The sequence below is a fragment of the Lepidochelys kempii genome, chromosome 9 (genome assembly GCF_965140265.1).
Source record: "Lepidochelys kempii isolate rLepKem1 chromosome 9, rLepKem1.hap2, whole genome shotgun sequence".
Taxonomy (NCBI): Eukaryota; Metazoa; Chordata; order Testudines; family Cheloniidae; genus Lepidochelys; species Lepidochelys kempii.
In genome coordinates this window covers 89,578,869-89,606,866 of record NC_133264.1, presented here as the reverse complement: position 1 = coordinate 89,606,866, position 27,998 = coordinate 89,578,869, and the positions used below count along the sequence as shown (strand labels likewise).

At 43.6% G+C, this 27,998-nt stretch overlaps 2 protein-coding genes across 3 annotated transcripts; one reads left to right on the top strand and one right to left on the bottom strand.

Annotated features, from left to right (window-relative positions):
- On the top strand, positions 1–11,697 carry UBE2A (ubiquitin conjugating enzyme E2 A). The gene is made up of 6 exons (XM_073361339.1): positions 1–268; positions 593–673; positions 1,277–1,302; positions 7,757–7,846; positions 9,466–9,554; positions 10,271–11,697. Exons 1-6 carry the CDS (start codon positions 225–227, stop codon positions 10,397–10,399), a joined length of 459 nt encoding a protein of 152 aa, XP_073217440.1. The 5' UTR covers positions 1–224; the 3' UTR covers positions 10,400–11,697.
- Positions 11,698–14,371: 2,674 nt separating this feature from the next.
- NKRF (NFKB repressing factor) lies at positions 14,372–27,315 on the bottom strand. 2 transcript variants are annotated; one of them, XM_073361338.1, is made up of 4 exons: positions 26,824–26,908; positions 19,895–19,989; positions 19,361–19,497; positions 14,372–17,119 (listed from the first exon to the last, which is right to left on the bottom strand). In XM_073361338.1, the coding sequence occupies exons 3-4, from the start codon at positions 19,479–19,481 to the stop codon at positions 15,138–15,140; spliced, it is 2,103 nt and encodes a 700-aa protein (XP_073217439.1). In that variant the 5' UTR covers positions 19,482–19,497; positions 19,895–19,989; positions 26,824–26,908; the 3' UTR covers positions 14,372–15,137. The 2 variants fall into 2 exon arrangements, with proteins under 2 accessions (XP_073217439.1, XP_073217437.1); XM_073361336.1 differs by lacking the exon at positions 19,895–19,989 and having other exon boundaries at positions 26,824–27,315.
- Positions 27,316–27,998: the final 683 nt, after the last annotated feature.

Here is a 27,998-nt window from a genome sequence, read left to right as displayed (position 1 = left end):
CCTTCCGCCGCAGTGGTATCGCCCGGCAGCAGGCGCAGACGCAGGAATCAGTAGTAGCTGCCGCCCAAGCCTCCCCCGTGTCCCCGGCACAGTGGTAGAGGCCGGTTTCGCTTGTCGCCAGCCCCCGCCGCCTCAGTCGGACCTAGCCGCTGTTGCCGTGGGCGCCTCGTCCCTATCTCCCTCTTCGGGCTCGTGTATGAGTGATTTATAATCCTGAGCCCGCCATGTCAACTCCGGCCCGGAGGCGCCTTATGCGGGACTTCAAGAGGTAACGAGCCCGCTGGCTAAGGGGCCCGCGCCTCTACCGGGAAAGGAGGGGGTAGCCTAACATGGCGGCGGAATAGGGAGCGCTACGCTGATTGCGTAACGCAGGGCCACGCTGTCTGGCTGCGGGTTACGCGGCTTGCTCATGACAGTGGAGGTACCCGCTGGGTTACGGTACTTGCGCAGCTCACGGGGGAGGGGAGTTACTCGCTAGCTGCGCTACTTGCGCCCTTCGCGGAGGGGAGGGCTACGCTGACGGAGGGAGGGGGGCCGTGGGCGGGGTCAGTGACGGGGTGTCCCATGGCTGGTCTGTGTCTCTGCCCCGCAGGTTGCAGGAGGATCCCCCGGCTGGGGTGAGCGGGGCCCCCTCCGAGAACAACATCATGGTGTGGAACGCGGTCATCTTCGGGTGAGGCCGGAGCCGGGCCGGGCGGGGGAAGGGGGGTCGAGCCGGTGTAGGAGAGACTCGCACCCTCGGGGAGGAAACGGGGGTGGGTGGGGCCGGGCCAGCGTCCGGGAGACGGGGCCCGCATGCCCGACAGCTTCCCAGATTTTCCCCATAGCCCTGGCCCGTGCCGGGCGGTGGCCGCCAAAAGGGGGTTTTGCGCCGTGCGAATGTCAGGGCAGCCTCCGTGCATAGCCATGGGATCTGTTACCTAGAGGAGCGCCCTCCACTTTGTGAGTGTTACGTTGGGGCCTTTGATACACTCCCCAATAGCCTTAAGAAAAGGGGGACCTCGTCCTACACACGTGCCCCCTCCCCCATTCTGGGCTATGAACTCTTTGGGAATACAAATTAGGAGGGTCCAGGTCCACTTCTCTCCCTAGGATTGAAAAACCTTGCACCCATGCACATCATCCCTTCCCCCCCACCCCCCCTTACAGATTTAGAAGCAGGGCACCAACTGGGGCATTTTTGTGTAAGTCTGTGAAAAACTTTAAAGCCTGTTTCTGTGGTGGGGAGGGACCAAAAGGGTGTATGGTGTAATAGCTGTTTTTATTTATTTTCCAGCCCTGAGGGGACCCCTTTTGAAGATGGTAAGTATAGTTAAAGTCCTCTACTTGTCTGTTCTTATCTGTTTGTGTGTAAAGAATTAAACTGAGAAAGCTTCACATAATCTTAAAATGTTACTCTCCTGGGTCCTTGCAACAGGTTTAGACTAGATATTTTGCTCTCCTCATGAGAATTCTGTACAGGTCAGGAGAACATACCATTAGTTGAGATTCACCTGGCAAATTCGAGAGCAGAACTTTGATATTTAGTTTAGTTTCATCCCTGACCCTTGGAACATTCCCTCCTTCCCTTTTCCAAAAAAGTGTTAACTTTTTTGTAAATTTAGAATCTGGTTACTATCTCACTGCACAAAAACAAATGCAGATCAGCTTGCAGTCGTCAGCTGTGTTTTGTCCTTTGTCTAGTTAAAGCACTTTTAGAATCTCTTGGCATTTCTATCATAACCCTGGGTTATTTTTTTCAAGTGATTTTCATGCTTGAAATGTAAATGGTCAACCTAGGTATTTGTGTTAAACAGAAAAGGGTGCATATTGGATGTCATTCTAAGCTTCTAGAGTGTTACACAAGTTTGAATTTTCCTATGTCAGGACAATGTTTCACTGGATCGTCTATCACCGTACCTTTAATACAGGAAGTGATCTTTAAAATCCCATGATATGCAAAAGCTAGGCTCTCTTAATAAATGGCTACTCTGCCCTTCACTTTAAATTTCCTTGCTTTAGTCAACTTAAAAGGACACCAACTTGAAATTTAGTCAGTTTATAGAGTTAAAGGTAAGTTTATTATTTGCACCTACTCCTAAGATCCTATGCCAATTTCTTTGGCTTTATTTTCTCTAAAAATGTTTTCACTTCACTGATGCTGTATGAAAGAGCAGCACACATAGTGGAAATTCACTAGACATGAAATGCTATCAAATATTCAAAGCAAATGAACTGAAAATGGTGAAACACTCTATAAAAGTACCATCAGTGCAAGACTCTAATTATTCTTGGTTCTCATGCTGAAAGCCTATGGCAAACTCTAGCTCTTAATACTTCTGACCCTCTGAGGACACCTTGCAGGCTGAGTTGATGCTTTACCTTACTGAGCATGCTTTAACTTCCCATACCTCAAAACCCAAGAGTATTTCAGCCGCTTCATTTTCATCCTTGATCTGTCAAGAAGCTCATCACAGGAGCTGCCTCAGTTCTAATTAATGCAGCTCCAGCTTATATTGTGCCTTAGTCTGGAGCCTGGGTATCCTTTTTTTTTCTGAAGTGCTTGGTGCTAGGTATTTCCTCTCAATTTATGAAACTGTATAAGGCAAGATACTCCCTTTTGTCTCCTTGGCCTTGATACGCTAATGTTACCAGAACTGCTCAGAGGCCCAGGTTCTTGGTGCACTGCCTTTACTGGAATGGGTTAATACCTGGGGGTGTGTCTCCTCTGTATCTCCTGCAGATTGAAACATTGGAGTCTCCTTCTCCTATGTCTATGGCTCAGTGTTAGGGTAACTGAGAAGTTTAGTTACTAAGGACTTCTGACATCAGTACTCCAACTGGTATGTTGAAGGTGGTAGAACAGCTTTTTGGAAGTATTAGCATGTTAATGTCAGTTGTGGCTTTCAGTATTGGTATTGTGCTTAGATCTAGACCTGGGGCTGAATGGGTTCTGGTATTACTTGGGACTGGTGCTCATTCACTGTGTGTGCTTTTAAGTGTCATGCTGATATCCAAGCACTCTGGGAGCTTTAGCAGAGCATATAGTCTTGGTGCCTGCTGGATTGTTCCTTGGAAGGTACTCTGGCACTGGTGCCCACTGGGATTCCCATCTCATACTTGAGAGAGGAGAAACAGCATCTTTGCTAATTTTTCCCGACCACAGCCTATGGGTGTTCTTTTAAATTTAATATCTTGGACAGACCAGAATATATTTACTTCCTACAGCACGGCATATCAGGACCAACACTTCTAGGTGGTGAGATCTCCAGGTACTACTAGGGTAGCTTAGTGGTGCCTTTAACTTGTGCTCTGCCTCTCACTAAGGTTAGCGTAGTGGTGTTTAGTTTCTTACACCCATTCTGGCTTAGTAAGACCTGACTCTAAAACGCTTTCTTCAGTAATACTGGACTGTTAATGGTCTGGCAGCTCATTGCAGCATCTTTTTTTACCAGCAGCAGATGGCGACACTTTAGGCATCAAACCAGTCTGAACGTTTTTGTCTTGGTTGATCTTGTGATGCCTCATTGGGAATGCATTATTCCCAGAGGACAGCTGTGTCTCACTTGCTTTATCCAGAATGCTGTGCTTAATACATTAAAGTACCACAGGAGACCAGGGTGAAATACTATGAAATGACTTCAGTGGAAGTTTTGCTGTTGACTTCAGTGAAAGCAGGATTGTACTATCCATAAGGGGAAAGCGGTGGGGGCATAGTTTGTGTTCTCAGCACAAGCTATAATCACTGGTCTGGGTTTCCTGTTTCCAGGACTGTGCCTACTCCCACACCTACAAACATTTGTTCCCTTTTCTGACAAGCAAAGGGAGATCAATAAGGAGGCTCTTCTTGTGATAGATTCTCACAATTGGTCTCTGGGTCATGGAGTACATGTAGATTAGAACTTTCTCCAGTGGGGGACGCTAATGGTGGATCTCTTTTTCACCTAAACTACAGACTCTGGTAATGGTAGGGGAAAAAAAACTGCTTGAGCCAGAGACATCTCAGTTTGCGAGGGAGGGAAGTGTTTAACTTTGTGCTGGAATCTTTCAGCAAAAATCTTGGCCATGCTAAGGAGAGACCAATGGTTCATCTTGTACTGGTTCAGATGGGTGCAGTTCTTAACTGTACTACAGATACCATCAGTCTGAGTCTGGCCAGGAGTGATCACTCAGAACCAGGCCACCTCACTCTGTTCAAACTTAAGCTGCTCCCCCTGAATTTTTGTGTCCTGTCTAGAGGAAGCTTTATAGGCATGTGGGGTCCAATTAAATGACTTTCAAGAAGCCAGGACTGCCTATTTGTAAACTGACAAGATTTCAAGTGTGAAAGCAGGACCTTGTAGACTAGTTTACTTAACATAAGAGGTACCTGACTCCCTTCTTTGCCTGTCCTGAGTAATGTAATAACTCTTCAGGTTTGTCTGGCAGCTGTTCAGCTATTCATGAACTAGTCAAAGGTATATCCATGTCTCAACAGCCTTCTTCTCTGAGCTCATGCAGGGGTTGGTATTTTTAAATTCCATATTAAAAAAACCTGAGTGTCTGGGACTAATGTGGCTGCGACCAAGATGATGCATTTCTTTTGGGTCACTCACTATTTGTAAGCCCATGATTTTTTCGTGGCAATCACTTCCCGGTGACAGTGTTAGCTGGCAGAGTAAGAGATTTGGGGTTTAGTGACTAACTGTAGAATTTGGTACATGATGGATTAAATTGGTGCTATGAGAATCTCAGATCTCATCCAACATGGTGAGAGTTCCATTTATGGGTTCTGTTCTGCCTGCATCCTTTCTGTGTTTGTGTACCTCTGAGGCCCTTCTCTGGATGCCCAACTTCAAAGGTCCTTGGTGGCTTACGTGAGGTGCACTGAACCTTATAGGTCCATCCAGTTTTTTGTTCCGTTGCCATGTGAGGTAATACTTCTAATACGAAAACCATGTTTTAGTGGTGGTCTGCACTGCTCATTATTGTGGCTGACTTAGCAACCCTGAACTTGGAAGTCATGTCAAGGTAGTCTCATCCTAGGCAATGCACCATCCATTGCTTACCTCAGAAGATTAAGTTGTTGGCCCTTGAAAGAAGACAATGCATCTGCCTTACCATATGTTTATAAGACTGTTGCATGAGTTACTTACAAATTTTTTTTTCTTTCCCCTTATTATTGAGTATGGTCTGCAGAACCACGCTTATTTAGTTCATGTAGCCTTTAAATATGAGTGACTTGCAGTTTGATTCATTAAAACTTCGGAGTGGTAATGTGTCTTTAGTGAGGCCAAACAATGAGACTTCTGTGAGAGGCTGTGAAAATCTTTTCAAGTAGAACCATGGATAAATGAGTGCACTGAGGCCCACAATAACTGAATAAATGCATTTTGACTTACAACAGGGCTGTTTGAGTAACTAAACTCACTATGTTAAGCAGGACATCAGGGTGCCTTTTTTCCTCAACAGCCTGGCAGTAGGATCTGTTTAAAATGGGGTTTGATATTGTTTGTTCTTGGCTGATTGGCTTCTCCACTCTCTCCTCTTAACATTCTAGCCACTGTTCTAGAATAATTCTAGTCATGTCTTACAGATGTATTTTGAGAACCCCTTGATGTTTGTCATAGGCACACCATTTGTGGTAGCTTGTGCTCAGTTTTCAGCCAGATGCTTATCCACTTTGTGATCTGTTTGCTGCCCAAACAGTCTGTAAGAAGCATTGCTTGTGGTAAAGTCTGGCAATCCAGCTTGATTTGCCTTCCTAAACCTCAAATCCAAGAGCATGAGGAATGGAACTCCACTAAAAAGCATTGTGTGTTGATGTTGCCATTTAACAAGGTCTATCTTCTGCTTGTGGACACAAATAAGACTTAATTCCTTTCCTTATGTAGCATGAGCAATACATCTATACAGGGTTATGTTGAAATTGATTCCCTAATGGCGCATCCGTTTCCAAGTTGATCTCTTACCCGCCTCCCTAATTTTGTGTAGTACAGACTAGATTCCCAGTAATTGTAAAAATGTATATGTAATTCCATAAATTAAAAATACATAATGTTAATATGATATGCCTGTTTATATTGTATTATCTGAGCTTCAGTGTCTTCATAAATGGCATTGGAATCATAATGATGCTTCTTTTTATAGCCAGCTTGTGTACTGAAAGTGCAGTATTAGGAAATTAGACTCTCCATCACTGCATTTGAAGGCTTTCAGGTTTCTGTGCACTTGCCATCTGCATATTAGAAATACAATTATTACTGCTGTTCTGGAGTTGCTGTTTGTTCAGCTGTTGCTGAACAAACTACAGGCATCCTACCATGCTAGTCCTGCTGACCTTCGACAGAAGGGAAAGGAGCTGACAAATAAAAGTACTCCTTGGCTGTCCCTTGATGCTTTCCACTAGGGAAGGCTTGAAGATTTCTAGAACAGCTAATGTTTGGCTAAAACCACTCTTTCCACTTAACAAATACCATTTAAATGCGTACAATTAATATTAACAATAACTAGTATTAACATATACTCAGTGTAGAGACATGAATTCTTATATTCAAGATATCTGATTTTTTTTTTTTAGCTCTAAACTAAGCTGTCACTGGTCTGGGAAGAAGGTGCACTACAAGAAAAGTAAAACTGCAGTGTTTCCCTTAATCATGGCAACTGGTTGTATATGCTAACCTGACACTGATAGATGGTACAAGGATATATCTCAGTTACAGGAGACTTCAATTGTAAAGAGGATATTTTTTAGCTTCATATGTTGTTTTGTGGCTGTTTAACCTCTTTGTGTATACTACAAAATGTCTGGCTTTTTTTATTTGGTGGATCGAGGATAGTACTGTAAAAAGGTTCAGTGTATTCACTTCCAAGTGATGGGTGTTTCTAGAGTTCATCATTCACTCACTCCTATTTGAATTTTTGCTAGCACTCACAATATGTGGGACTCTGCTTGTCTGCAGCTAAGTTGACTGACTTGTTTCCCCACATCCTCATAGCTTTAGGAGAAGGACAAAAATAGCCTGTATCAGCAGAAGCTACCTTAAGGTTGTTGGGCTCAAAGGATTTAACCATCTCAATTCTTAAGGGGCACAAGTTTTGGTAGTCTCAAGTCATACAGAGTTGCTCTGATTGCACCAAATGGCTGGCAGATAATTGATCCTCCAAAACTTCTTTGTATTGGCTCCTCAAGGCAGATTATCATGGATTCAGCAAATGGACAATGTTGCAGAAAGGTTCCACACAACTTGATGTACAAGGGAAGTCACGTGCATTAGGCTCCTAGAAATATGATCTCTTAAAAATACTATTACAAGCATCAAACTTCAAAACAAAAATAAGTCCAGTTATGTATTGTTGGGAATGGAACATTAGGAATCTGCTTTGCAGGGAAGAGCAATATTCTGGACTTGCAGAACGACTATTTTCTATGCTTCTGGATGTTTAAGAGTTATTCTAAAGAGAACGAGATCTTTGGCAGGATACTGAGGACAGACTGACTTCCTCATCTAAAATTTCTGAATAGTCTGAGTAGGACAGTTCTGCATAAGAGAATGGTGAATATTATTCTTTTATTTGGAGAGGCTGCTCAAAATATGAGGCATTGTCTAGGATTTAGAGCAGAGGAATGGTGGAGCTGAACAGCTTGAATTCTATTTCCAACTTTGTGTGTGACGTTAGGATAATGCATTGGACCTCTCTATGCTCCATCTATAAATGGAGGATACTTGCCCATCCCTTGTGAAGCATATGGATGTCCTTGAACAAAGTTATTTATAATTTTCTCTTTCAACTCCAGGAACTTTCAAACTTACAATAGAATTCACAGAAGAATATCCAAATAAGCCACCTACCGTTAGATTTGTCTCTAAAATGTTTCATCCAAATGGTAAGTACCCGTATAAGATGCAATCATTCTGTGGTTTGTGGCTTATTACAGCACAATAAAAGTTAGAGTAAAAAAAATGCTTGCTGATTAGACAGTGTAATCTTTTTATAAACATCTTTGTTTTTATGTAACAAGTGAACTAGCTCTCAGTCTGATACAGGAGGGAGCAGGGATTGGACATTGCTCAAGTAGCACTCAGACTCTAGGGCAGGGGGAGAACTCCTTTGATTCACAACTCTTATGGAGCAGTGTTATGTGAATCCCTTAGGCTCCCATTTTATTTGGCTACTGTATTTCTGGCTAAACATCTGTTTGTTTGCTCAGAGAATTCCTCTGGGTCAGAGGACAAAGAGGCCTTCCACACCGAGAGGTGGGGAGGGAAAGAAATCATGTTCATTTACACAAAGTCTCGTTAATTCAGTTAACCAGAAAGAGTGGAATCTTGCGTGAACGTTGTCCTTGTTTTAAAAACAAACGCTTGAGGTTACAGCATTCCATTTTATGACTTTGCTACATAGAGTTCCCTTTTAAAAAAACAAACAAACAAAAAATAACAAAAAAACACTCAAGTGGGATCCTCTTTGTCCTTATGTGGCCTCATGCAAAATAATCTTTGTAAATACATGTTGACATTTACAGGCATAACAGTACTCTTAAAGTTTACGTTTGTCACTTTTAAGATGAATTTGACCTTTTCTGTGAAACCTGCATCTCTCAACAGCTCTGTCTATGCTTCAGTACCATGGTGGTTTATAATATCAGCTGCAGTGTTCTTACAGAGTCTCTCTCATACTCACTGCATTCAGAAATGTGGCTTGTACAATCAAAGCTAGCTAGATTGTTTTCTCTGTTTCGGTGGCTGCCTTCAGGAGTGGATATTTCAATTCAATGTCAGATTGCATTCCTTCATCTTGGATACTATGCTTGCTTCCAGCTGTAGCTGTTGACTAACAATATGGCATTGTGGCCTGCATAACTCTCTTAATTCCAAAGGCTTTTCATTAAACATTTGCTGGGACCTGAATAAAAATAGAACCGCCATAGAACTTTCATGTTTAGTTGCTAACCAGGTATGGATCAAATGCATTATTAATTGCGGGGGAGGGTTCCTTAAATTAGTGAGTGGAAAGACCACCTTAAACAATTTCTTGCTTCTGTTCCTTGTTTAGTTACTATAGTCACCTGCATGAAAACAGTTTTTTCTTCAAAGTAAACTTGTTTCTGCTACTTAATCCTTGCTTGAAGTAGCATGATAGAGACCTCTTCATAGCCCCTAACTGTGAGGTCACAAGGGAGCAAGTTGGGTGTGTGTGCTTTTATTTTAAATAAGCAGTCTAAAAACATTACTTAATTTCTAGGTAACTCTCCTTAGCAACAAAGTCTGACTTTTTTTTTTCAAGAGATCGGGGTCATTTTTCTGTTAAATTTCATCAACTTTTAAGGCTTGTGACATACATTAGAACAAGTTAATGAGAGTTTCATTATTTAGGCTTCTGAAGATTGAGTAATGTTGGCAAAAATTTGGTGTGGCACTTCTGTGTTTGTTTTTTTGAACCCTATCCTCAATCTTATCACATCTTACATTGTTATACAACCATTCTTTTTAACCCCTCCTCTAGTCTACGCAGATGGTAGTATATGTCTGGATATTCTTCAGAATCGTTGGAGTCCAACCTATGATGTGTCCTCCATCTTAACATCCATACAGGTAAAATGACTTTCCAGTATTTATTGTAATCCTATACTTGCATGTAAAGTTGCTATGACACATCTCAGTTAATGACAAAAATCTAGTTCTGAGCAAGTTTCCACCACAAATTACCACCATTCTGCTTTGTTTACCTTAACAAGCAATGGACTTAAACAGTCTAATGCAGGGGTAGGCAATAGGCAGAGCATTGGCCAAATCTGGACCACCAGATGCTTTTGAATGGACAGACATCTTTTTTTATTTACTTATTATCAGTATTGTTGTTTTTTCCCTGAGTCTGGACCTTGACCTACAATAATTGATTACCCCTGCTAATGATTCTAATCAATTACAGGGAGTTTTTTGGTAGAGGGCAGGTGGGGAGAGTTAAGTACCCAATGACAAAGTTATGTTAATCAGGTCTTATACTATGTCCTTGGTTATTTTGATTTAACTGGGGAACGTAAAACCAGGAGAGAAATCTTTTAGCCTTTAGAACCTATAATGGGAATATTGTTATGGTAACAGAACACTGGTTACATATTTCAAACTTCTCATGTGAAAGATGAGGGTTTAGTATCTGTGATAATAGCAAATAACCCAGAATACACTGCAATATCTTGTGGTTACACCGCTTGACCACGTGACACACTTTTTTGAACTAATTACTGGAAATAAGTTTTCAAGTGTTATACCTATGAAACTGACAGGATTTTTTTTTGTTTTTTTTTAAGTCTCTGTTGGATGAGCCGAATCCCAACAGTCCAGCAAACAGTCAGGCAGCTCAACTATACCAAGAGAATAAGCGGGAATATGAAAAACGGGTTTCTGCAATAGTAGAACAGAGTTGGCGTGATTGTTGACCCTGGATGATGCAAATGAACACTCTGGTGATGAGGAAAATATATATGAAGTGTCTGAGTCATCTTCCTCTAACATCATTGCATTTACTTTGAACGCAAACTAGCTGTTGTGCTGTTGCCACTCTCCCTTGCTGAAGCTTCCCTTCCTTGGACATCAGAAAGCACCCATTTTGAAGTCAAATGTACTGTACTTGGGTTACTTGCAAAAGAATTACTGATGCTGAATTCATTTTTCTGTGGTCCCCCTTCTCCAGTCTTAGGGCAGTATTGTGCATTTCTGTAGTGTACACTAAGCTTTTAATTGTAATTGTGTTATACACAGTGATGCTTATGTGTAGCTTGATAAAAGGGATGTTTATATACGTATATACATTTTTTAACTGATATTACTAGAGTGCTGATCTGTCCAGGCTGGTCACTTACCTCGACTGTTGGTTTTAGACCCCACTGCATTTGTAAGTACTGCAGGAAGAATTAACTTTTTTCTTTTCCCTGGTCTTATTGGGTTGTCAACTGTTTAGAAATACAAAACATAACTGATTGATGGCAGTCCAACTAATCAGAGAGTGAAAATGGAGGATACTGGCTGCTTCTGCACTTCAGGTGCAAGATAAGGTATGATTACTGTTATGGTACTTAAGGTGACATGCAAAGTACCTCCTTTTAATTTACGAAAATGGGTTTTAAAGGATATGCCTATGAGGATATTGATGAAATAGGTTACTTTTAGTCCTCTCAGTGAGGTACTGACTGGACATACCCATGTTGAGCTGTTGTACTTAAGTTCAAAATCTTGCTAACTTTACTATTTTGAGTTAAAAAATTGAGGTAGGAAAAAACAAAGCTTCAAAGGTGGGATCACATTCATTAGCACTTGATTCCCTCTATCTAACTGTAATAGTTAAAACAGTGCCAGAATGCAACTCTGTTGTGGAAAGTGAATTAAGAATTGTAAGATGGGACACTTGAGGCTGTGCAGTTCCTGCTCTTTGTAAATTACTGGTGAGGTGCATGTGTGCGCAACAGCTACATGCTTATTAGTTTCCACCCAATTCAATGAAAATATCTTTCCCTGTTTGAAAAGGTATGAGTTTGGATTTACAATCTTTTGCAAGCTTGTATATTTTGGAGGCAGTACTTTTTTTTAAACAGCAGTGTGAGATGAGACCTATAACTGTGTTGTCCACTGTCCCCATAACTCATGTGCACATTGGTCTGTTGAAAGTATAACTTTGCATAAGTAACCCATGTAAGAAACTGTACATTTTTCAAAACTTGTAAATAAAAGTGTAACCTTATATCCTTATTGTATAAAGAGGCAAGAGATCTATTTGACCAGGGTCGTAGAAGCTAACATTTATTAGTTTGGATCCCTGGAGGTAGATGCTGTTTCACTGTTCAAAGGGCTAATCATTTAGTTAAGCTAAGTATACATCTGTGGTTCATGCACCATAATTCAAATAGTACTTGAAATGTAACCATTTGTGTTTGTGCTGTTGTTGGCATGGGGGAGGGTCATGCAATAGCTCTAATTGGGCCAACTTTTCTGGGTAAAAAAAGTTATCCAGGCCTATCTGTTCACAAACAGGCTATAGTGACCTCATCTTGCAGACCTGTTCAAATTTTGCATACTTGATTACACAAGCTAGAAGATTAGGTCAGAGTGGCATCATCACTTACACTTTCAAGCAAGAGTTAAACTGATGTCATTTTCAATACAGATAAGCCCCTTAACTAGTGCATGATCACTCAGGATAGATGTAATGCAGTTTTAGGCTTTCAGTTGGATAGTCCTAAAATAAACTCAAGTACACACATGTAACTAGAGCCCTGTGTATTACAAAATTTGTATCTACAGCTAATTGATCCATGGATATAAAGCAGCTGGCTGTAGATTTGCAGAGCTTTAGCTATAAAATTTGGATTCACATCCATCCATGACCCCCTAAATTGGTCTCTGGAGTTGCAGTGGTTTAAACTATACAGCCACTTAAATAGACTAGCATCACCACATATGTTAGTACACACAGTGCCTAAACTAACTGGCCTGTATTTCACTAACAGTTGAGAAAGATCAGGATGATTACAACTTCCCCAAATATGCTAAATATCTACATTTATTGTGGTACTTTCTGCATCAGACCAAGCATGTCCATTTCGTAACAGCAATAGATCAAAATCCAAGCCTCTTGGCAAATGCATTTTTGATTCTTGGAAGACTTAACTACTTACATAGAAACAGTAAGGCCTGGTCTATATAACTACATTATTCAAGGGTGTGAAAAACCCACACAACTCAGCCATGCAGTTAAACTGACCTAAACCCCCCTGTGTAGACAGCACAAAGTTGATGGGAGAATTCTCAGTCCACCTAGCTAGCGCCTGTTGAGGAGGTGGAATATCTCTGCCACCAGATGTAGTGTCTTCACTGAAGCACCTCAGTATTTTAAGTTCAGAAGCCCCCACATATCATTGAAAATAAACAAAAGATGATCTAGAGATTTAAGCCAGACAAGCCTAGGGCATCATCATAGCTTAAAACAGGAGTGAGCTTCCCCATAAATTACTAGGTGAACAGAGATAGGAAGGAAAAATGTAGCATAGTTTCTACAACGTTGTAAATTCTGGGCATATATAAGAGGCATAGTCCCTGCCCTCCAAAAACTCTACAATCTAGATAGCTGTGCAAAAGCTGGGGGCTCTCAGTTCCTGAGCTCAAGGATGTGACTGGTTACTTAAACAGGACTATATGACTGATGAACAGCTCTCTATCCTGAAGTTTCAACTGAAATCCCAACAACTGCCCTGCTCACTATGATCATACGTAAGAGTTTAGGGGTAAAATATTTCCAGCACATTATACCAAATGCATACTTTGTGGAAACACCATTATATTTAGCCAGCTTCCTCTACCCCTACCACAACCTTCCAGGAAAAGGGCTGCTCACTAGGAACTGTGGTTCTGCAAGTATTGCCTCTGCCACACTCCCCCGAGTTACTGTCCCTTGGGGGACTGCTAGGGGACCGAGGCACCAATAGTTGAGATGCTATCAAATGCCATGCAGACCCCAGCCTCCTTAGTACCATTTTCCAAAACCCTGAGTTCTTGAGAGTAGAATTCAGAGGGAGAGGGGCAAGTGGCATGAATCTGAAGAGAGAACATGCTTGCAGAACCACTGCCAAGTTAGGGGACCTAGGTAGCAAAACAGGCCCTAGGAAGATGGTGCTGAGGCATGCTAATGAAAACAAGGATAGCACAGGGGGGCATTTGTTCATTCCTAAGTGAATGCTACTCACCTGTAATGAGTTCTTCAAGATGAGCCTCTATTTTCACACCTGTGAGATTCAAACCGCCTGTGCCATGAGCCACCAGGATCTTCTGCAGTGCCAGTTGGGGCCACTCCCCCTCTCCTCAAAGCCAAGGGTATAAAAGGCAACACAGGAGGATGGACTGACCTAGAGGGCAATGTAAACAGATGGAGAGGCAGATATGGGAGGCAGGAATGATAAAGTGAAGCACAGGGACAAACAGGAGAGTGGCTACTGAGGAGTATCTATCATAGCTGGCTGAGTGAATCAGATATTCAAGCTGGAAAAGACACAGTAGGTCCCATCTGAACAAGCAGCACCTACAGGAGAATTTATATTTGCTTCACCCAGAGGTTGAGTTTTAATCTGTTTTAAAAGGCATGGCTCAGGGACTGGCTTTTGGAAGGTTCCCAAAAGTTCAGCAATGGTGGAAGGACACATCCCCAAAATGGTGACTTGCAGAAGCCAACTTATTTGTTCTTCAGGCAGAGGGCTCTTCTAGCCCAGATGGGCCAGTCCTGGAGACACTCCACACTCAAACCACGTATTGGAGCAGCACAAGACTTTTACATGTGAATCTCTCCTTGACATACAGATACATTAACGTAGAGGATAGAAATAATGAAGCACAATTTGATTTTGCTCAGGGTTAAGAGCTCAGAGTCAAAGTAAAAATAGGTTTTTACATGCCACCATGGCATTTGCACATATCAAGCAGTACTTTTAGGTAAAAATCCTTCCGGCATTAACTCAGTTTAGTACAAAGTTGATTAGGGTGCATTCATTAATTCTCAGTATGGCAAAAAATTTATGAATAAACTGGAACACTAGTTATAAAGAAAGTTGTATCATTAAGCTGGTTAAAGACTTTTCCCCACATAAACACACACACACAAGGTAGAGACATTTTACTTTGCTAACTCTTCTAGAATTGAGGTTTCACACAAAATTTAAGATACATACAAAATGTGGCAAATCCTGTTTTTTCTGGAAATAAAACACTATTTTTATTGTAGTTAATACCAACTTTACATATTTTTTCCTCTGAACTGCATTTCCCCTGTTTTTAAAAGGCAAAATTTCTTTCCTGGGGCAAAAAGAATAAGGGAACTATCATTTTAAACAGTGTCAATTTTTTTGTGGTTGGACATGTGTTTTTGCTATTACAAAACTATTAAAATGGGAAGGAACAAGTAATATCAAAGACACATACAGTAACTGCACTATTGGCTGCTGGGTTGTGCTAATACAATTGGACAGAACTTTGTAAGTTCTTTTTCTAATAAAGTTTTGGAAATTAAATGAGCAAAGTAAAACATAATATTAATATATCCCACAACAAGAAAATGCAGCATCTGTTTCTTTAATTAGGGATCTAGGAAACTCCATCTCCTTATGCATTCACCAATGAAATTGGACACCATGAAGCTCAATTAGCTTGAGGCATAATAAGTTCATAATGCCCAACATGGCCTTCTTGCTTCAGTTGGTCTAATAAGTCTTCCTTGCGTCTCTTTCTGCTTACCACCAAAAATCTATCATGGCCCTGCCCATGGGATTTACTTTTAAGACCATATTTTTGGGCAATTTGATGTATCTGCTTCCGCTCATCATTGGTAAGTTCTGTAGAAAAAGTCAAGTCAACATGACTATCTGAGCGTGCATAATTTCGAATGATCTGCTCAATATCTCTTTTAGCAATTTTGTTCACCCTTTCCACATCAAGCCCGAGTCCTTCCCTTTTAAATTGCTCCTTCACTGCAATAGGCTCTCGTATCCCTTCGCCATCTTTCCCTAACCCACCACCTGTCCAGCCCATTTTTCTTAAAATCTGATTTCCTATGTTGTCTTCTTTAATCTTCTGTTTGAAAGCCTCTTCTGCTGAGCGGCCCCGAATCTCATTTCTTGAGATGACGTCTTCGATGGTGCCCTTCTTCAGGTTATTGACGACAGTCGGCTGTGTCTTTTTGAGGATTTTCACAGCTTCCTCCGCCGCCTCATGCTTCACAGATTTCTTAATCCCAACTGCTTCAGCAATGAACTCATTTTCTAGCATCACCTTGCATTTCCACCGCATGCCCGTCATCCTTTCGAAGACATACTCCACTGTCATCTTGTTGAACTGAGCAGTGTCATTCAGCGTGCACACAGGATTCTCAGAGTTCTCATAGATAACAAGATCCTTCAGGTCTTTCTTTTTGCCAGAACTCCGGGATGAACAGCCCACTTTCTGAACCTGGGTTGTTTTGATGGGTGTCACATTGGACTGCATCTTCTGAAGAATTTTCAAAGCCTCATCTGCAGCTGCATGTTTGCTAGTTTTCTTACTGCCGTATCCCTCGGCTAAGCAGTGGTCCTGTAAATAGACCCTACAGCGCCATGAGCGGTTTGACATTAAGTCATATTTGTATTCAACTGACATTTTGTTAAATGAAGCCGAGTTGTTAAGTATCCCTATAGCATCGCTAGCATTTTCTGTGAGGACAAAATTAGTCCAGTGTTTGGTTGAACTACTAGAACCTTGCAAGGGATCAGAACCAGATTGCCCAGATGAAAAATCTTTGTTGGCAGCTAGAAAGTCATCAAGCTGTTTAAGAGCAGGAGGCAATTCCTGCGGGCATGTGCCAGACTCACACACTATTAAGTCCTCTCGATAGGTATGTTTGAACTTCCGCTGAGCAACTTTAACTTCCACAGACTTTTGCAACAGCCTGACTGCTAATTCTGTGGCTCGATCCCTGGATCCATTTTTGCTGCCAGCATAACCAGTGGTTAAGTAGACATTTTGGCATCTCACTTCACAAGCAAAGCCATCTGTTGGAAGCTTCTTATTTTTTGGGAGGTCGGCAGGGGCAATTTCTTTTAGAGGAGCATAAATATATTCAGGATTTGTCTTACATGCCTGAATTGATCGAGTCAACAAATATGTATAGTTAATTTTATCAGTCCCAGTGTTAGCATCTGGGTTAGCAAGATTCTTCCAGATTGCTGCTGAGAGTCTGTCAATAAAATACTGCTTTGCTGTCATAACTGACTGGGGGAAAGCATCTGATGAAGACTGGAGAACTGAAGAGGAAGTGGAAAGTTGTGGAGCACCACTCTGGGTAGTGTCCATGCTGTTCAAAACCACACAGGTGGCTGCTGTCTGGCTACTTGCATAACCAAAACCCACCGAGTTGGAGAACTGGGGATCTGCTTCTTGGGTATTGAAACTGTTAAAAACAAAATCCACATAGTTTTCGACTGTTTGGGCAGTGCTGTTTGTGTTTGCATCCTTGTTTGATTCCTGTGTTTGGTTGTCTGAAGGCTCTTCTTTTCTTTCATCTTTTTCACTACTGGCTACAAAGTGTACAGGCTCAAAACGAGGTCTCACGCGGAACCTGGGGAGGACTTTTTTGGGAGGCTCTGGATCTACGGAATGAGTGAAATTTACAGCATTAAAAAAATAAGTTCTACAACATGGAGGGAATATGTACAGTATGATCACCAGCAGTAACTAGTAAGTTTTTGAGTACAGAATTCCCACACCCCACATCACAGATACCAAGATTTTCTGTATGAAGATGTATGCAATAGGTAAGTGAAATTTTCATTCCTAGGCAAGATATTGCAGAATTATTTCCACTTCACCTACTGCTTTGTGAAAAAGTGGTTTTTGTACTACTCAGGTTCATAGATTTTAAGACCATCAGATCATTTAGTCTGATCTCCTATATAACACTGGTTAAACAATTCCAGTTACTCCTATAGTGAGCACAGTAACTTACATAAGAACGGCGATACTGGGCCAGACCAAAGGTCCATCTAGTCCAGTATCCTCTCTTCCGACAGTGGCCAATGCCAGGTGCTTCAGAGGGAATGAACAGAACAGGTAATCTAATCATCAAGTGATTAATTCCGTCACCCATTCCCAGCTGCTGGCAAACAGAGGCTAGCGACACCATCCCTGCCAATCCTGGCTAATAGCCATTGATGGACCTATCCTCCATTAATTTATCTTTTTTGAATCATGTTATAGTCTTGGCCTTCACAACATCCTCTGGCAGAGTTCCACAGACTTACTGTGCCTTGTGTGAAGAAATACTTCCTTTTGTTTGTTTTAAATCTGCTGCCTATTAATCTCATTTGATGACCCCTAGTTCTTGTGTTACGAGAAGGAGTAAATAACACTTCCTTATTTACTTTCTCCACACCAGTCATGATTTTATTGACCTCTATCATATCTCCCCTTAGTCATCTCTTTTCCAAGCTGAAAAGTCCCAGTCTTATTAATCTCTCCTCACACGGAAGCCGCTCCATGCCCCTAATAATTTTTGTTGCCCTTTCCTGAACCTTTTCCAATTCTAATATATGTTTTTTGAGATGGGGTGACCATATCTGCACACAATATTCAATATGTGGGCATACCATGGATTTATAAAGAGGCACTATGATATTTTATATTTTATTATCTATCCCTTTCTTAATGATTCCCAACATTCGATTAGCTTTTTGACTGCCGCTGCACACCGAGTGGATGTTTTCAGAGAACTGTCTACAATGACTCCAAGATCTCTTTCTTGAGTGGTAACAGCTAATTTAGACCCCATCATATTATATGTATAATTGGGATTATGTTTTCCAGTGTGCATTACTTTGCATTTATCGACATTGAATTTCATCTGCCATTTTGTTGCCCCGACACCCTTGTGAGACTAAATTGGGGGAGGCAGTGTTTCCTAGTGGATAGAGCACTGGACTGGGACACAGAAGACCTGGGTGCCATCCCCAGGTCTGTCTGACTGCGGTAAGTCACTTCACCTCTCTGTGCTTCAGTTTCCCTGTCTGCAAAATGGGGACAATGGTACTGACCTCCTTTGTAAAGATCTGGTGAAAAATGCTCTATAATTGATATTGAACATATCCTCCAAAAAGTCTTGATCTGAAAACTTCGAGAGGGAGAATCCACCACTTCACCCTCACTTTAAAAGTTTGTGCCTCGTTTCTAATTTGAATGTGTCTGGATTAGAAACAAGACACAAATTTTACATAAACAAATACTGTGAAGACAATCTGAAGAATTAAATATCTGATGCATAAATACAGTAAGTATAAGGACACCCTTTCTCCACACCAGTAGTATTCTGTTCAAACGACAGTAAAAGATTTAACTCCCATGCCCCAAATGCCAGGCATGTGACTTCACCAGTGAAGCAAAAGGCCATCTCAAGCACTTGGAAAGAACAATCTGATCCAATGCTAATATGGGTCAGGCTGCCATGTACATCTAGACACCTCTGTTGCAGCATATTTATCATAACCCAGTTCATTTGAGATCAGTGAAAAAAAACCCTGACATCTAAATCAGATGACCGTAGGCTTTTAAACTTTTGCAAGTTCCCAAATGCCACAACTCTGATTACTTCTACCATAAGCCAGCCACCAGCTGCGGTGAAGCAGAAATCCAGCCTGCTTGTGATGTAACTCTGTGCACTAAGTTGTCCACTGCTTATTTGGCCTGCTGCCATTTCCCCGCTGAAGCATCCACTATTGGCTACAGTCAGAGGCAGACGTTGGTCTGTTTTGCAGTTGCAGTTCCCGTGATCCGAAAATCATAACTGAAGCAGCAACGGAGAATGATGTCCCCTTTGATATGCAGGCAAATATACTCACTGGCATAGGGAGAGCAAGGTGGAGAGCAGGGTCTTTTTGGTGGCTTAGAACGAGGTACCAGCTCGAATGATGGCATCTCCCCAATATCGATACCTTCAGCCATCTTAAGGACTTTCTCCATAACTTGCGAGCCATACCTGTGTGGAATTCGAGGACAGATAGCATTAGAACCTGCTACACTAAAGCTCCATGCTGCCAGGTTTTTACCAGACCACTTCCACTTCCAGTACCAAACCCCTGGTGTCTTTACAACCAAGATTTCAGTATTTGCAACCATGCAGACAGCAAGACCTTACCACCTCACACAAGGAAAAATATGCCTGTGGGAAATATATTTGTACAATATAGCATAGCTTGTGGATACTTCCTAATTAAGTTAAATTAGGACTAGAAAGCTGCCTGTGACATTACAAGTAAAACTCAAGTCAAATCCGGCCTGACCCAATACCCATTAAAGTCAACGGGTGTCTTTCCAATGACTTTACTGGCGTTGGATCAGGCTCTAATAAATGGTGGTGAAAGTTTATGCTGAACCTGTCATCAATTCCATGCAAGCAGATTTATGTGGCTGTGTGGAACCCAAAGAAGTCGGGAGACTGTCTGTATGGCTCTTCTTGCAGACTTGGGCCCTAGAGAAGAAATCTATAATAAGGCAACAAGTCACTACTTTTCATACAGATTCTGAACAAATTCACATATCTTAGCATCAAATATTCTACCAATCATTCATCGCAAGTCATTAATGGAGTTTTGAATGAGTAAACTGAAGCTCCCTTTAAAGTACTTGCTATTGAAATGTATCACTTAATACAGCAACAAGGAAAACAGGAAAACTTATTGGGTTTTAATTCAGTGGAGTCAGAACAGTATTGAAACAGTGACTCATTGCCAATAGCCTAGACAAAAAGCTTAGTGACAATCTGTGACATGTCACCAGACATTTGCCATCACTGATGTCAGACAGCAGCCAAGGAACGCTTCAGTTTTTACTGTAGGAACTCATCTGCTTTTTACTAACAACTACTACTTTAAACAGCAGTTTTATTTTTAAATTAGCATTGATGTCCCGACAACATTTTAAATCCCACCGCCACAAAAGTGACAGTATGATAGTGTTATTTCCTAAGGAGTCCTGCATTACTTGAAGTCTGGTTCCTGCTGCAAAAGAATGTGGCATTAGAACTGCCAAGATCATTTGCAGTTCTAATCTAGCAGAATTCATCAGTGTTACAGAATTCCAGCTCCTGTAATTTACTAAATCTTTTCAGTGTATTAGATGGCAAAAGCTGAACGGAAAAATCTCTAACAAAGGATGGTCTGAAAACACTGCATAAAGCCATGTGCTGTAGATTTTCCCCCACAGTACAGAAAGGATACAGTGTTCTACCACAGGGCTCGTATTTAAATTAAGCAGAGGATCAGGTCAGCATCTTATGTCTACCAAGGCAGACAAAAACTAAGGTCATCATTAGGTTCTGAGCACAAAAGCTAGAGATACGTTGTTTTTTTTTAAGCAAATGGCCTTTGATTAGCTTTTCAATACTGGTGCTACATGTGTATGGAAAGTCTACTCACTGGTGGTATGTGAGAAGCTTTCCTTGCAATGATGGAGACCTAACCAGAATTTAAGCTTGCGTTTAAATATAAGGTAACAAATATCACGAGCAAGCTCTCTGAATGTAAACTGAGGCAGTAACTTCTTCCTGAGTCTGCAGAGACACCGCAGCTCATCACTCTTCCAAGCAGCTACTATTCAGAACCCTGTGAGCAGCAATTAAAACTGCCAAGAAACAGGTTGATTTCATGCTGCTGCTTGAGAAAACTGGAAGCAGCTTCAACAATGGCAGGCACTACAGTTATTCATGGAAGAGAGGGACGCAAAAATGGCAGCAGAGGGAGACACAGAGTAGTGGATGCCATCCCCCACACCAACAGCCACGAGGTGGAAAAATGGAAGCCCTTTCTCTCTACCCTCAACCAAAGGGAGGGTTGGAACTTAAACTTTATCCCCTTTCAGCTAGAGGATGATATGAAAGATGGCACCCAACGAAAAGGGTACAAGAACTACTTCTGGCTAATGGATCGATCCTCCCATTAGCAGGTGTCTGGGAAAGATTAACAACCAGGGCTTGAACAAATTATTAGTTAATATAATTTAAACAGCAAACTTCCCCTCCACTTTGCCTGGAAAGCAAAAACCATTTCAGATTAGAAGTTTTTTTCAGAACACATAAATTCAGCTATATTTCATAAGAGTCACATGTCATTCTCCTCCTCTGTCCTTTCCATCACTGTAGGGCATGTTAATTTTGCACCTCACGGTATCTTTGGGGAAGTCTTCCTGCACAAATCTCTTGACTGACAGCACCTGCACCATCTCATATCTGAACTATTCCCTTGTGCATCAACTGCGAGTTTGTAAATTCTTCAGGGAAAGTAACCCTATTTTTTGGTGGGTTCTGTGCAGCACCACTTACACATTTAGAGAGTTCAGTAACATCATTATTCAAGATCTGACAGCCTTCCTAATTCATGTGTCGGGCCAGGGTAGAAGAAATGAATAAAGAAATCTCCAGTGCAGACAGGGGACATTTTAGTCTTATGTAACTGATTTAAATATGCCTACTCCGCTTTGTAAGCTGGCAGTAAAAATGCCGAAGAAATAATAATCCACAAGTAATTCCTTAGTAACTGGGTCTTCCTTGGCACGAGTCACATGACAGATAATGCCCTGCATCGAGATGCAGGCAGGCAGCACCCTGCACCTGTGCACAGCAGGGTTCCATACAAGTGCAGGAGTCAGTCTGCATACATCTCATTAATAAAGGTAACTGGTACCCTAGCTCCATAAGCAACTGTGGGTCTTGATTTTTAGGCCTAGCAGTTTTTAAAGAGATGGTGAACATGCAACCATGGTTGAAAATGGGTTAATGGGACATCATCAGATTAAATACCATAGGTTTTTTAAAACACTATTAAGTGCTTCCTTATATCTTCTGTCAACACCACATGAGGATATGATTATTTGTGCTGTGGTAGGGTCCCCGGTCAAGGATCAGGACCCCATTTATGTTAGGTGCTGTACAAACATACAACAAAAAGTCTCTGCCCAAAGAGCTTACAGTCTAAGTGTTAAATATTAAAACACAATATGCCATTCATGTTATTTGCATATGGATTAAATGATAAAAACCGTAACCAGTTTCACTTTCTGGCGCTCTCACACTAGCACAATGATGAAACGTTTGGATTGTGAACACTGCAGGGGGATGTTTAGATCCAAACTAAGACAGTTAACAGAAATTCAGACAAATGATGAGAAGCGTCTACTAAAGACAGGCTTCATAAGAAGACTATCAAATCTTAAATTTTAAGTCTAAATTACTTGTTAATGTTTCAGAGCTTTCCTTAAGTATTACCTACCTCACTGAAGTTAGTCACTATACTTTTAAGTCATCAGCAAGTACTTATTTTTCTTTAATTTCTTTATCCTTTCCTCACTCCCAAAAATCATTAACTTTTGAAATTTCAGTCAAAGTGCACAGGAAAAGCAGCCCTTTCATAGAATCATAGAATCATAGAATATCAGGGTTGGAAGGGACCCCAGAAGGTCATCTAGTCCAACCCCCTGCTCGAAGCAGGACCAATTCCCAGTTAAATCATCCCAGCCAGGGCTTTATCAAGCCTGACCTTAAAAACCTCTAAGGAAGGAGATTCAACCACCTCCCTAGGTAACGCATTCCAGTGTTTCACCACCCTCTTAGTGAAAAAGTTTTTCCTAATATCCAATCTAAACCTCCCCCACTGCAACTTGAGACCATTACTCCTCGTTCTGTCATCTGCTACCATTGAGAACAGTCTAGATCCATCCTCTTTGGAACCCCCTTTCAGGTAGTTGAAAGCAGCTATCAAATCCCCCCTCATTCTTCTCTTCTGCAGGCTAAACAATCCCAGCTCCCTCAGCCTCTCCTCATAATTCATGTGTTCCAGTCCCCTAATCATTTTTGTTGCCCTTCGCTGGACTCTCTCCAATTTATCCACATCCTTCTTGAAGTGTGGGGCCCAAAACTGGACACAGTACTCCAGATGAGGCCTCACCAATGTCGAATAGAGGGGAACGATCACGTCCCTCCATCTGCTCGCTATGCCCCTACTTATACATCCCAAAATGCCATTGGCCTTCTTGGCAACAAGGGCACACTGCTGACTCATATCCAGCTTCTCGTCCACTGTCATCCCTAGGTCCTTTTCCGCAGAACTGCTGCCTAGCCATTCGGTCCCTAGTCTGTAGCATTGGGTTCTTCCGTCCTAAGTGCAGGACCCTGCACTTATCCTTATTGAACCTCATCAGATTTCTTTTGGCCCAATCCTCCAATTTGTCTAGGTCCTTCTGTATCCTATCCCTCCCCTCCAGCGTATCTACCACTCCTCCCAGTTTAGTATCATCCGCAAATTTGCTGAGAGTGCAATCCACACCATCCTCCAGATCATTTATGAAGATATTGAACAAAACCGGCCCCAGGACCGACCCTTGGGGTACTCCACTCGATACCGGCTGCCAACTAGACATGGAGCCATTGATCACTACCCGTTGAGCCCGACAATCTAGCCAGCTTTCTACCCACCTTATAGTGCATTAACCCAGCCCATACTTCCTTAACTTGCTGACAAGAATACTGTGGGAGACCGTGTCAAAAGCATTGCTAAAGTCAAGAAACAATACATCCACTGCTTTCCCTTCATCCGCAGAACCAGTAATCTCATCATAAAAGGCGATTAGATTAGTCAGGCATGACCTTCCCTTGGTGAATCCATGCTGGCTGTTCCTGATCACTTTCCTCTCATGCAAGTGCTTCAGGATTGATTCTTTGAGGACCTGCTCCATGATTTTTCCAGGGACTGAGGTGAAGCTGACTGGCCTGTAGTTCCCAAGATCCTCCTTCTTCCCTTTTTTAAAGATTGGCACTACATTAGCCTTTTTCCAGTCATCCGGGACTTTCATTCTGACTAGCAGGGATGTGGAAATCTAAAACAGTATCCTAGTTACTATATTGTGGTTTCCACAAGTTAATGATTGCCATGTCTAGGGATAGTAACTAGATAGCTCTTCCATTATTGAAGTGTGTTTTAACATAGCCAGAAAATTCAGTTTTAAGGTGCTTTATAACAGGTGCTTTATGCTTTAAGTAATGCTAAATACATAAAGACAAAATTATTCATACAACTATCTTTTCTAAAAAAAACCCTAAAATTAAGAAGACCACAAAGTTTAAAAATATAACTTACTTTTCACTATTTATACAGTTACTTTTTGCATTTTTCTCATCTTGAATAATGGAAATTGACCAGTTTCACTTTTGTTTTCAGGTCAATTTCAGGTTCTCCCTATACTAATGTTTCTCAACCATCAACCATCCCTCCATGGACCAGTGCCAGTCCCTGAGATTGACCTGATACAGATTAGGAAGGCAGCAAGCAGTACTTGGTGTCAAAAAGGCTGAGAAACACTGTCCTGCACGGAGTTCCTACATTTTGGGAGGTGATGTGTTAAAAACTGATTCTGTTTAGTATTCAATAAAAAAACATCAAGGAAATGTTCAGTTTGCTCTTAGCATTTACATCTCAAATATGCAGCATTAGGCTAGGGCTTGGAAAGTGGGATGCACCAAAAGGAATAACTAAAGAAGAAAGCATCTATAGAGTAATGGTCAAGAGTGGAATATTCAGACTTCAGAATCAACTGGTATTCCCTCCCTATTATGGTCTATTTCAATTATCTTCCTTGCTTTCAATGTCCTTTATTATGCAGGCCCCACCTACTTTTCTGCTGTGATTTCCTTTTGCATTTCCCCACATACTTTCTGCTCTGCATATGATGCTCAGCTTGATGATACTTTCACCAATTTCTCCATGCCTTCTTCTGTGCTTATGACTTTGCCCCTTCCAAAATCTATTCCTGAGGGCTCCACACTCATTCAAAGTCACTCCTAAAAATGCAGTTCTACAGCATCACTTACAGAAAATGAATGTGTTTACACTAATTACATAACCTACCAAGGAACTATCAAGTCTGCCCAAAGAGAGTAACTGCATAACTAACTATAACCCATGCTGTTGCCTCAGCCCTCAGCTGTATGTTATATCCCCGCTATCTATCAAGTCGCCCATTTCAGACCTCATCCTGCTGTGACAGGGCGGCCAAACGTATTGGCTCTCTGACCCTCATACAACAATCTTCAGAAGTTCGAGAGCTGAGGCACACCTGATGGGGATCGGGGCTTCAGCCCCGCGGGAGGCACCTGACAGAGCTTGGGACTTCAGCCCCTCTCCTGCTGAAGCCCCAAGACCCCTCTCCCCGCTGGGCAGAAGCCTCTACCGCACCACCCTGCTGCAAGGCAGAGGTCCTGTGCTCCACCGCCCCAGTCTGATAGGTGGACGAAGAGTCTGGGGGGCTCTGCGAGTTGCACTTTAATGGTAAAAGAGCCGCATGTGGCTCGTGAGCCACAGTTTGGCCACCCTGTGCTATCAGTTCTGTCAGGTGGAGATCTGGACCCATGCAGTGCTCACAGGAAGACAGACGCTTTAGCTGATGAGAGCTCTTTCTGTCTGAGTGCCTCATCCTTTCATTTTTCTTTACTCTCCCGCTTCCTCAGGTATATAGAGCATCCACCAGTTTCCATCATTAATTTCAGGCTTGTGCTGGTCTGTTCAGGCTGCTGGGTGTCATGCTGATGGATTTCACTTCTTCCTTTATTTTTCTGTGTAACATTTCTCTAGGTCGCCCTCTTTTTCTCTTTCCAGGTGGTGTCCATATTACCACTTGCTGTAACAGTCGTGTTGGTGGCATCCTTAAAGCGTGTCCTAAATGCGTCCATTGTCACCTTCTTACCATATTTGATGCCTTAGCTTGGTTTGCTCTACTCAGAATTGCTGATGTTGCAAGAAACTCTTTCCAATGGACTCAGAAGAACTTCCAGTGGGCAGTTACTTTGGAAGGGTGCTATAAAATAATTATATGCCCCCCCCCTTTTCCATTGACATCTAGAGGAGTACGTCTAACTCCATTGTCGGAGATGGGGTTCGAGGAGCAGTTTGAGCCCGGCGAATGGGAGCCTTCAGGGAGAGGTTATGGAAGGGGTTTCCAAGCAAGCTAGGGGGGGCAGCATGGAAGGCACTGAGGGGAAAGGTGGGATCTGGAGGGGGACAGGAAGATGGGGAGGAACACAACGGGAAAGCGGGTCTGAGACGTTGGAGAGGAGCGAAGGAAGGAATCCACTGACTCGGCGCTTCCTCCTGTCACTTCCCCGCGCTTCTGCCAACGCGACAAAGTTACCGGGAAGGGAAAAACCGGCCCCGGCGCCCCAACCAGGCAGCCCCAAGGCCACCCCCTATCCCCGGGGAGGAGACCTCCCTCCCCCCCCCCGGGGGAAGCCGGATCCCCCACGCTGGGCCCGGCCCCTCACCTGCAGCCCATGAAGACGTGGTTGGTCCAGAGCACGGAGAGCGAGAGCAGCTGGTCGATGGCGGCGCCCGGGTAAGCGGCCAGGTGGCGGAGGATGAACTGGCGGCGCAGCCCCCAGTGCCAGTCGCTCTCCTGGTACTGGCGCCACTGCTCCAGCACGGGCTCGGGCACCGCCTCGGGCTCCGGGGGCGGCGGCGGCTGCTCCGGCGGCGGCACCGGGGGGGGCGGCGGCGGCGGCGGCGGGGTCAGGAAGTCCCCGCCCAGCAGCATCCAGCCGCCGGCCATCGGCTCGGCCAGCCTGCCCGCCCGCCCGAGCCGGCTCCCGGCCTGCGGGGAGAGGGAGGGCCGGGCCCCACGTGCGGCCCGAGCCGAGCCGGGCCGGGCCGGGCCGGGGATCCCGGGGCGGGCCCCGCGCGCAAACTCCGCACCCCGCACGTGCGGCCGCGACCCCCGCGCCGGGCCCCTCACGCGCCGCCCGCACCGCGTTACTCTGTAACCTCTTTTTTTTTTTTTTGGTTACACGCTCGTCACGTGGGCGTGACATCAAGAGACCGCGAGACCCCCGCGAGCACGAGAAGGGCCGGGCCCCGCTCACAGCGCCACCTAGCGGTGCCCCGAGGGGGCTGCGGCAGCCGGGGAGAGCCGGCGCTGGGGCCCGCTGCACGAGGGGGGCGGGGTCCGCACGCGGCGCCCGCTGCAGCGGGCCGGGCCAGCTAGGGGCCGGCCGGCTCCCACAACGCTGCAGGCCCGGGGCGGAGGGGCAGCGCTTGGCCGGGCTGCTCCCCTGCACGCGGAAGGCAGCAAGGCGGCCCGGGAGGGAGCCGCAGCCGGCACCTGCTGCTGCCCAACGCGCACTACCTGCAGGCTCAGCCCGGCTGCACCCGCACGAACGTGCTCTGAAGCGTAAAGCGGGGTGGCCAAGGCGTGGCTGGGGAGTCCGGTGCGGCTCTTCAGAAGTTAACCTGGCTCCTTGTATAGGCACAGACGCGGGGGCTGGAGCGAGAGGGGCCAGCTTGCCCAGGGCCCGGGGTGGGCGGGGGGGCACTTACTGTCCCAGGTGCCCAGAGCCAGCAGGCCAAAAAGAGCTGCTGTTTCCCTCCCTCCCTCCCTCCCCGCATCGCACAACAGCAATAAGTCTCCTGTAAGTCCCGGCAGAGCCAAGGCTTGTTTATGGCC

Bases quoted from the DNA above. Each gene is read 5' to 3' on its own strand.
- UBE2A (XM_073361339.1), top strand. From the start codon at position 225: ATGTCAACTCCGGCCCGGAGGCGCCTTATGCGGGACTTCAAGAG. The intron at 7,847-9,465 runs GTAAGTACCCGT...CCCCTCCTCTAG, and splicing joins TAAAATGTTTCATCCAAATG to TCTACGCAGATGGTAGTATA. The intron at 9,555-10,270 runs GTAAAATGACTT...TTTTTTTTTAAG, and splicing joins CCATCTTAACATCCATACAG to TCTCTGTTGGATGAGCCGAA.
- NKRF (XM_073361336.1), bottom strand. From the start codon at position 27,107: ATGGCCGGCGGCTGGATGCTGCTGGGCGGGGACTTCCTGACCCCGCCG. The intron at 19,498-26,823 runs GTGAGGGGCCGG...AATTCCACACAG, and splicing joins CACGTCTTCATGGGCTGCAG to GTATGGCTCGCAAGTTATGG. The intron at 17,120-19,360 runs GTGAGTATATTT...CTCATTCCGTAG, and splicing joins ACCTTGCTCTCCCTATGCCA to ATCCAGAGCCTCCCAAAAAA.